The sequence below is a fragment of the Oryzias melastigma genome, linkage group LG3 (genome assembly GCF_002922805.2).
Source record: "Oryzias melastigma strain HK-1 linkage group LG3, ASM292280v2, whole genome shotgun sequence".
Taxonomy (NCBI): Eukaryota; Metazoa; Chordata; class Actinopteri; order Beloniformes; family Adrianichthyidae; genus Oryzias; species Oryzias melastigma.
In genome coordinates this window covers 13,001,765-13,012,463 of record NC_050514.1, presented here as the reverse complement: position 1 = coordinate 13,012,463, position 10,699 = coordinate 13,001,765, and the positions used below count along the sequence as shown (strand labels likewise).

General features: G+C 34.0%; 1 protein-coding gene and 1 long non-coding RNA gene across 4 annotated transcripts in view; both read left to right on the top strand.

Moving 5' to 3' along the window:
* LOC118597957 overlaps positions 1–4,935 on the top strand; it is an 8,651-nt gene extending 3,716 nt beyond the window's left edge. Inside the window, exons 3-4 of one of the 2 annotated variants that reach the window (XR_004946987.1) lie at positions 2,560–3,886; positions 4,610–4,935. This is a non-coding gene — a long non-coding RNA (uncharacterized LOC118597957). Of the gene's footprint in view, positions 1–1,345; positions 3,887–4,609 lie in introns of those variants that run through there. The other variant, XR_004946986.1, reaches the window with a different exon arrangement.
* Positions 4,936–6,042: 1,107 nt separating this feature from the next.
* Positions 6,043–10,699, top strand: part of tdrd3 (tudor domain containing 3) — a 14,194-nt gene continuing 9,537 nt past the window's right edge. Inside the window, exons 1-2 of one of the 2 annotated variants that reach the window (XM_024295985.2) lie at positions 6,043–6,436; positions 8,785–8,869. In XM_024295985.2, the coding sequence (XP_024151753.1) occupies positions 6,399–6,436; positions 8,785–8,869 (123 nt within the window). In that variant the 5' untranslated portion in view covers positions 6,043–6,398. The remainder of the gene's footprint in view (positions 6,437–8,784; positions 8,870–10,699) is intronic. The other variant, XM_024295984.2, reaches the window with a different exon arrangement.

The window sequence follows — 10,699 nt, the reverse complement described above, 5'->3', positions numbered from 1 at the left end:
ACTAATAACATAGAGCTCAGAACCTCAAGCTGATTTAAAACCTGAAAAACAAAAGTATGTCTTCATGAAGATTAATAAACTAGACGGGGATGGTGGCCGTGTGATGGTCAAAGCTTGAGTGTTCTAAAGGTAACTGTCATGGTACAAGTGAATTAACCAAATGGGAAAATGCATTTAAATTGTCATCCTGAGAAAAAAAGCAATTTTAAACCAAATAAGTTTTTGGCAACACAGACTTAAAAAAAGAAGAATTAAACTACAGTAAGCCTCCTGTCCAGTTATTTTTCTGCTTCTACTAACTAAAACAACATCAATATTATAAACAGCAAATATATACAAAGCTTATAGTCTAACCCATGTTTTATTAGCCATGATTCAAAAGGATGTCTGTGAAGCAGAGGGGTTCATGCAACAATAACCATGTCTCCTCTCATCCCATGACTCTTCTTGCACAATCAGTGATTAAAAATAGAGGGAAAACTTTTATCTATGATGACTCTCTTCCTGCTATCACAGGAAGGGAGGGAAATTAGAGCGGACAAGTAGCAAACTAAAGCCAGATCTACTAAAGAACATTACTGTATATTAATTGAGAATAAAGCTAAATCCATCAGTGATTCCCACATATCTATACAGTGTGACAAGATAATTGGGACTGTAGTGACAAAGATAGACATTTTGATCAATTTAAACATTGATTGACAGAAGAACCAAGAAGAAGCTGCAAATTCCTGTTCATGTCTTTTACAATAACTGTTGTGTTTTTATGATAATGAAGAGAAAGTTCAGCACAGTGTTCTCTTTTTTTCCAACAAGTTTCCAAATCCTGACTACAACCAAGAAAGTGGTTGCACTACAGCAAAAACTCGGTCTACAAACTGTCAATAAACCCAAAAGACGAGAAAGACAACAGTCGTGCATTGACTTCTTGCTGGAATTATCTACAAGGAAAACGATAATAAAAAATCCACCAAATTAATCTGATTTCTACGAAATTAAAATAAAGGGATATTTTTACACTTGGTGCTACAACTGATTTTTTTTTTCAAAAGAAACATTTTTTTCCCCCAGAATTAGCATCATGCTGTTATACCCACTGCAACCTTGGAACCATTTGTTAGAGTATTCTTGAATATTTTGAAGATCTAAGAAGATCTTAGTGTAGTTGTCATCAATTTTAATATCCGATCATCTTGTGATCTACTGTAAAATCATTCCCAGAGGTCTTTTAATTATGATTATGCAGTCTTTTGTCAATATCAACAGAATCTTTGCAGGTTTTTAGGAAATAGTTTCTGCAGAGCAGCAGTACTTCACAAAAAAATTCAAAGCTATCATTGGGCGCAAAGTAATCCACCATTTCCCATCATCCATCTGTTTAGGCTCTCTCCTGCTAGCTTACAGCTTCTCACAACCCCAAAGTCACATTCGCTTTGCAGTGAAAATGCCAAGTAATACTGGAGCTATTCAGTCGTACATTTTACTTCCAGATTCCAGCTCAGTCGAGGTTAACAAAGATGTACATGGATCTATTTGTTTGCAAGTAGATGCATCAGAATGGAGCAGAGCGGGGCACTTGTGGCTAGATAGTAGCACTTACATCAAAGCTACAAGCTTTTCAAATGACATTTTTTGTCTGTTTCTGCTATGCGATGTTTTGATTAAGAAAATACTCAGAAATGCAATATTAAGCTTAATTTTCTGTATACATGTCCTCTTCCATAAGAAAAATGCCATAAGAACATGTTAAAAGCACACAAAAAGCATATTTAAATGTGAGATTTCTTAATTTATTTCATTTAGAACCTTTTTTTTTTCAAATAAAGAAGCTTCAGGTTTTGGAGAGTTTATAAAAACTATCCTATCCTTTTTCCCAAAATCAATGGTAGTAACAGTATTCTACAACTTAAAAATAAATGTATCCACTTTTAATTGTTTTGACAAGTGTGCTGTGCTACCTTCTTTGAAAGTTACAAGGACAGATTAAAATCAGCATGCCACATGAAGTTTTTAACATTTAACAACTGTTCATGTGGTTCTCCAGTAAAAATCGGCTTGTTCTGGAGATATTTTGGCTATTTCAGACAGCAATAAGATGATTATAGGAATATAGTGGCCAGACATTTGCAGGATGTAAACACAGTAGCGGATCAACAATGACACACAGCCACTTACTGAAATTTGGTCAGATGAATTCAGACTCATTAAAGCAACTTTTAATGTGATACACATTGTTTCTCGCACTGTTTTCCCAACTATCTATGTCATAAATATTTACCAGTGTATCTTCTCTATAATTTTCCCAGTAACTGCTTTGCAGCATGCCTCTGCTGTACCAAAGTAGACAGTAAAAAGTGTTGTACCTGACATTGATTCAGATGTTTAAAGTTAGTCGGCAAAATATAAAGTTTGAATCAGTGAAATATCCCAACAAGGATTACAAAACAGAGGACTTCCATTATTCTTTTTTTCCGTTACTTTCCAATCTGAATACACCCATAATTTTCTGCCAACAGACAGTCCTTACTGTTGTGTTTCTTTTTTTCTTTTTTTTTATAGATCAAACCAGCGTCAGGTGCAAGAACACAAAGTCATTTGTGAATCCAAAGAAAAGATCTCTGATGGACAGAGGAGCAGTCTCAGGCAAATAGTGGCCTGATTGCTGTGGAGTGGTTTTTCAGTTTTGAATCCATTTTGGATAAAAACTTTTTTTTTTTTACTGCTATATGTCTAATACTTACTCATAACAAAATGCTTTGTGTGTATCGACAAAAATATACTATGAGAAATATGATGTTGTTGAAAAATGAATAAAAAGTGTTAATTGTGACACAGGTCTTTCCTACTTTGACCCAGATTTATGTTTGTGTGTCAAAATAGTCTAAACTCCTTGTTGTGTTGCTTTTTTTAGTGACAAAATTAAGCTGTGTGGTCAGAGAAAGCCCAGCTGGTTCCACATCGAGAAAAAGGAAAGCCTCAACTAAGGAGGTTGGACGTTAAAAGAGGAATCAGCTCTCAGATAAGCAAGTCGACCGCTGCAACAGACAACAGTAACAAATTGATGAGATTTTTGTTTCTGCTCAGTAACAACAAACTGATCACTGATGACAAAAGACATTTAATGAAGCAATTTTGTAACAATTTTTTACAATTAATTTAACAAATTAAATTAATTAAACAATCACGCCTCCAAAGAGCTCAACACACTGGAGGACACGAGGGCAACCCTTTAAAAGATTTTGAAATATAACTGTCATTTTCATTTTTAAAAAACAAAGCATGACAACATTTTTGGAATAAATAATTTACTCAAGTAGCCTGTTTATTGCTAAATACAAGAACCATTTTGGGTGTCAGTCCTACAGCTTACTAAACGTTTGAAATGCAACCGCGTTGTAACATTTTTGCTGCACTACTTTGTTCTTGCAACTTGTGTTTTGCTATTTTAGTTAGCAGCAGCACCCTGTGGTAAAGTTGTTGAAGTGTTGTGACTTTGTTGTTGTGCTGCTGTGTTCTTGCATAGATTATGTATTTTTTGCAGCACATGCATGTTGCTATTTTAATTTGCAGCATCAGTGTTTGATAAAGTTGTGCTAATGCTTCTGTGTTCTTGCAGGACCACTATGTAGGTTTTTCAAATATTTTGGGTGATGAGATCTCTCGGGCATTGTAGATTTGAAAAGATTTGCTTTTCTTTTCATTGTTTACCTGTCAGAAGAAAAATGCTTCCATTCTGGTGTAATATTTTCTTTAGCTAATGTCTATTAAACATGTCCCTCTGCTGTTCTTCTCCTCTGAAGACAGCAGTTTGTCTCCACTAGACAGTTATCGGTCTCCAATGGGCAGTAGGTCTCAGAGACAAAGGAGTTCATTGAGGAATTTGAAGGTTAGTCTGATTTTTTAAATAGTGAGTAAAAGCAGTCCAACAGGAATATTTTTTTCTCATAGATTGAACCAAGTTTACCTTTGCTGCAAAGTATGTGAGACTGGGCCTGCTTGGAGCTGGAAAGTATGGATGTGTTTACTGTGGTTTCCAAAACTCCAACATTTTACCTGTAAGTTTGAGGTATAGCAGATCTTGACGGAGCAGGTGCGGTATCAGCAATGAAATCCTCACCAAAGCTCTTTTTGTGATTACTGGTAGCCATCAAGTGCATTCCTGCGGATAAAGTGTTCTTTAGAGAACCAGTAAGATCAGCTGCAGCCACTGTGGCTTATCTGAAGTCTCTGTGCTCACCTGTGCAGCTTTTGACCCTCATCTTACACTTTTCTGGCATTTAGAGGGATGAAAATGGGAAGCAGCTTCCCACAGAAGTGGCTGTCATGCAAAAAGTCGCAGATAAAGGAGATGTGCTAGTGGGGACCACAACACCTGTGTCTCTGCTGGATTTTTATTACCTGAGAGACTACCTGATTTTGGTGATGGAAAGACCTTCTCCCTCTGAATGTCTCTCCTCTAATAGAAAAAGAAAGCAGGGGATAAGCAAGGATGAGGCTAAGGTGGTTCTGATCTGACTGTCTAGTCAGGTTGTCTTTTTTTCCTCCTTCTAAGGAAGTTTTCTTGCATGGAGTTTTTCTCAGAGTTCATCGTGTTTCCTGTCTTCCTCAGATCATTATTAAACAGCTGATGAAGGCAACAAAAGACCTGGAAGAAAATAATATCTTTCACTGGGGCATGAAGTTAGAGAACATTTTAATCGAGACTGGAAAGTCTGTCCCCCGTGTTTGTCTCATCAGTTTTGGACTTAGCTGCTTCTCAGAAAAGGATGCACATTTTAAGCATTTCTGTGGTAAGTTGTCAGATTTGTCATTTTTCACCCTTTAAATCTAATTTGTCAACAAATGAAGAGAGTGCCAAGAACAAAACACACACAACAGTTCAGAGAGGGTGACCGTGCAGCGTGACATTCAAGAAACAGGAAAAAAACAAACAAAACAAACAAAAAAAAAAAACAGGAGAGTGTTTGAGATAGTTAAGTGAATGAAGGCAACTATTTATTTTTATTTTTTTGGACAATGATATGGTTTAAATGAAAATAAGTGAATAAATACAAAACTATATAAATTAGCAAAAATGATTGCACTAAACTTACTGTTGCTAAATTTAATACATTTTTAAACGTTTACAATTTTTAAAATTCCTTAATGTAATTAAATTAGATTTTTATTTATTTTTTAAATTTAATGTATTAAAATGAATTTGCTTGAATTAAATTACATAATAATAATTGTATATAAATATTTTTTTGTTATTATTTCAATTATGCATAATATTAGTATATTAACAATTATATAATTAAACACACAAACAAATAAGAAACAAGTAAAAAAATAAATATTATTTTTATTATACAATATCAATGATATTAGCAATTATACCAACACTGTAATGAAAAACAAATAATTAGAAAGCACTATTAACTAATTATTTATCAAGACTAAAATATTTTATTTTATAATATTAGTTTGGCTGTTGTGAAGGGGCATTTCAAAATTTAACCAATAATTAACATTATTTCATTGCTCTAATTTTCCAATTCACAAAGATAATCTACTTGGCAATGTAGGTTCCTAAATCAATGGTGAATTTTGTGAATTTTTAAATGGTGACTCTAAAATCATCCAGGACAACAAAAGTTATTTCAAGGAATCAATATAAACTGTTAAAAATTAAACAAAAGAATGAACCAAAAAAAGTACATACTATGGGTTATCTCTGATCAGATAATAACGTTACTCCAGTACTTCATCTAAAAGTTATTTTTCTTGAAGCGATAGTGGATTAACATGAAATTTAAATTAGTATGTTAATTTGGATCTGAAGTTTGTAATAACTCAAAGTCAAAAATTCTCATCCAATCAAGGATTTCCATAGTACCTACCCCTTTTTCCCCCCATTTTTTTCTTCACATTTCCTTTTGATTTTCTGGAAATAACATCTGTTCTCCAAAACATTTCATTTCATTTTTTATTTTATTTATTTATTTTTTAATTGTGTTTTGGTTTATGGAATTTGGTTTTGATTTACATATTTTAATATCGTTTTACTATTAATATTATTTGTTTTACTTTTTTGATTGTCGTTTATTTTTTGCGTTGACTGATTTGTTGACGTGATTTGCACTTTGGGCCAAAGTATAGCTGCCATTTGAGTGCACCACTAGATGGCGGTAATGTGCAATTTTAAATGTGATCTTGTTCAGTGTCTGAAAATGCGAGGAAGAAGACTGCGTTTTGACCCTTTCGGCTCTCCGTAGTTGTACAAAGCGTTTTCGGACATGTTTACGGTCTGAGCTTTGTTTTGGAGCTATTATGCATTACAATATTAGATAGCTGTAAAGGTTGCACACCTTAAATTTATTGTTGTAGTTGTCTTTACGCCTGTAGATTCGACAAAAATGAGCGACTTGGCAGATTTACTGATCAAAGAGGGCTGGTAAGTAGCATACTCTATGTTGCAGCTAACTATGCTAACTGAGCTGGTGGCTTCAGTCATTCACCTGCGTTTCCTAAAACGGAAAAGTTTTGCCAAATAGAAAGCACATTTGTATTATAAAATGACTTAATGTCATTTAAAATACTAACACACAAAATGCAGTTGTATTATAGTTAGGAAAAGTGGCATTATACAATGAATTGGAGCAGCTGGCGCGATAGTGAAGTTTGCTAATGCAGCTACTAGCATGTAAGAAGTAAACAGAAAACTCTAACCGTTGACAGTGACGTGAAAAAATTGGGGTCAATTTTCAGGAGTGTTACGACAAAAAACTGTTTGGTAGCTTCCACTTTGCAAACTGCAGACCTAAAACCATTGCTGGACAAATGTTCCACCTCTAACTTCAGTTAGCTGAGTCCATGAATGAACAGCTAAAATGTTCTGCTTTTTTTGTGGTTAACGTTGATGCAGCATCAAATGACTCATATCCATTAATGCAGTGATGCAGAATATAATCCCAACTGTTACTTACCTGCGATTACATCATAAACACTTCTTCCATGAATTAGGAATCAATGTGGTTACATGTTTATCAATTTAAATGATTTACCCTTTCATTTCTAAGGTTTTGACTTGTATCACACTTTGAAAACATTGTATATTTAAAGTAGGTTTCTTTAACTTGCATACATTTTTGCAATTTGTATGTGTTTGGTTGATAAATGAATAGACTAAAAATGTTTACATAACTTTAAAAGTACAAAAAATGAAGTGAAAATGGATGCATTTTTTGTCTTAAATATTATTAGTATTACTAGTTTTTTTTTTTTTTTTTTCCCCCTCTCTCGTCCTGTCCAGCAGCTGAGCAAACAGATAAGAACCGAAGGCCTCTTGTGGTCTTGTGTTGGACAGAATTTACTGTTTCAATAGGGGTTCCGAATCTTTTGAATTTGAGGCTAAACTTTATTTATTGTCAATTATTTTTGTATACATTTCTTGTCGGGATGGGAAAAAAGTGAGAGAAAAAAGGGGGTTTACAAAAGAAAGGGGAGAAAACAGGGGGAGAGGAAGTTGGAGGATGATTAGGAAATAGAAGGGGGTAGAAACAATAAGTTTGCAAAAGATCACAAAGCAATAAGTTGCTGGAAGATAATCATCATTACTGTCAGTGTCAGGTGTAGGTGTTAGTCTAGAAATCGGGACCTGTCCACAGACGCACTCAAATATTACTAACATACTGGTTGGCTCCAAAAAAATCATACACATTAAGGCTGTACGATGTGAGGAAAACTTGCGATAAGTGATATTAGTGATCAATATTGCGATTACAATATGACTTATGATACATGAAGAGATAGCAAAACTAAAAACTAATATATATATATATATATATATATATATATATATATATATATATATATATATATATATATATATATATATATTCATCGTAATGGTTTTAATGAATAAAAGTCATCATAAAATTAAAGTCCAAATGACCCTCGTCTACATAAAAAAAGGGCTCTTATTGGTCAAATCTGACTTGTTAATTACACCAATCTGCTATGATTTTGCTTCAGCATGTGTGTAAACATTTTGTGATACACATATTGCACAAGCTGATATTGCGATAACGGTACATTTGCAATTTATTATGCAGGTCTAACACACATACGCACATACCTAAAACCAATATTGTTCACACACACATACTTATGCACACAAACAAACACATGTAAAAAATTTAGCAAAAGTTGATTTATTATTTATATAATATTAATAAACTGGGATTACAAGTTAATAAATGCCTCCAAGCCATCTTTAATATTACAGTTTTGAGTCATTAATTAGTTTAGAAGTGCATTTTTGTCAACAAGATGCTAACTTAATGACCTTATGCTACATATCCTGAAAGTTTAAGGTTTATGTCTTACTGTCAACAGATAGTAGGTGACTTTGGCAATTTATGTGGAGATGTTTAGTGATTTTTTTGTTTGATTGCTTAAAGTTTAAACATATTTACACATAATTTGTTCTACAAAACTTATTCAAAACACATGTAAAATGCAACACCATTAAATTCTCTTTAGAGGAAGTATATTTGAAGTGAAGCATTATGAATCTAAATTAAAATCACTTTTTAGGATTGATCTCCAAAGATTGTGTAAAAAGACAAACAGTTTGGCTACATTTTATTTATAGGTTTTTATTTATAAAGCTAAGGTATAACATTTTAAGAAAAACTGACCCTCTTACTTTATTTTTTACAACCTAAATAGTTTTTAATTTTAAACATTTTGCTTGAATTTTAGAAATGGGGTATAACCCATTATTATTTATCTTCACAGGTACCTCACAGATGAAGGTATTGCAGAGCTGAAGGGAACTTCTGAAAAAACAACACACAGTGACATCATTCGCATTGCACTTGATGTGAGTTTTAACAGTTTCATTTGTTCTGTGAAAACAATTTGTTTTGTTTTGTTGTATGTTTGTATGTGTGTGTGTATTTAAGGCTGGTTTTGCATTGCAAACTGTTGTAGAACTCTGTACTACAACACCATCATAGTAAAGTGTGATTGAGACTGCTGTGAAGTGAAACAAAAAAGTCGATTTCATATGTGTGTCCATTCCACACATTATTTGCAAACTCAGCTTTGGCCTCATTCACCCCAGCTCTAAAGAGTATTACTTTCCCTTCAACTCTTTCCCCTTTGATCAATTAGTCATTTGCTCACATCCTGAAATGATATCAGAAATGAATGTGAGGACAGGTACATATTGATTTTTCCTTCTTTTTTTGGAGGGGTTGGGGGGGTGTGGATGTAGCTCAGAAGGAAGTGTGATCGTCTTTCAGTCAGAAAGTTTCTGTATTGATCCCTACCTTCTGCTTTAGTTTTCCTGCTGGAGTGTCCTTGGGCACTGGATGCTGAATCCCGTTTTGCCCCTGCTTTAAATGTTCATGACTTGAGAGTCTTGTGACATGAATATCAAATTCCCTTTTTGAGTTGAATAACTTCAGAATTCTTCTTTTTCATTTGTTAACATTGGTTTGCATTCAGAATTAGTAGATATATGAACTTGACTGAACTCCAGCTCCTTTTTTTTCAAGAATATATATTTCAGCACCGGTTAAATACTTTTTAATGCTGCAGTTTTGTACTTTTTTTACTTCTTAATGGCACATAACACAAAACAATTTACTTAAAATTGTCCATCAAAGCTTTAGATATACTCAAGTGCAGCCTGCAGAGATAAAAAATACATAGTAGAGGTTAAATGACTAGTGACAAAGATGCATATTCTCCTGAATGTTCTTATATTTTCTTTTTACTAGATTTGTTCTCAGTAATTGGATTTAAAAGTTTGAATGTGCAGCAGTTAGTGGACATGGATTGACTTGAACTTTCTGTGGACAAAGACGCCTTAATGTGACAAAGGAAGTTAGTCAATCCTTCACGCTGTGTCTCCCGCAGATCAATGAGGAGATCTGTCTGGAAACGCCGCAGGCTAACACACTGCAGTGCGGTGCATCTGCTCCCCAATATTTCTTAGTCCTGCCTTTGGCTTATGTGTTTAGTTTGAGTGTTTGAGTCAGCAAACTGGTTCACCCTTTAAATGCTTGATTGCACCGCTGGGTTTTAAGGATTATGTGGTCATGCTTTATTTTTTTTATATCAAAACTAAATGTTTCTTGTTTTTTGGGTGTGCATCTTTCAGCTCAGAAGATCTCATCCTGTCTTCATCAATAATGATGTTCTGGAGTGTCATGCGAGGATGCCGGTTCTCCTTGGTTCTTTTCTTCTCAAATTTATTGGCTTGTTCTGTCAGATGAAAAAGTGACAGGAATACTTCACACAAGTGACAGCTCACGCAGAGTAGTTCCCACTCAGCATTGTGGTGATGATGAGAGCTTCACGTTAGTTCTGCACTCTGTCACTCATACATGATGGAAAAGCACACACACTTTTGCCTTTCGTCAGTCAGCTAATTTAGAGAATAAATGACGGCTGATTAAACCAAAGCAAAAACAAAAACTAGATTGATGTTTTGAAGTAGAACTGGTCCTATTATGTACAGTCAAATAGTACATTTACTGTTTTTTTTAAGGATCCTATGACTTTGCTAGATTACCTATAGTGGGGTTAAAATGACTTATCAGTTGATCTCATACATATATTTATATTGTATTACAGCAAATGGAAGCATTCAGGTCAAGGGTACAAATTGATATCAACTTTAATGTTTGTTTAGGCTTTTTAG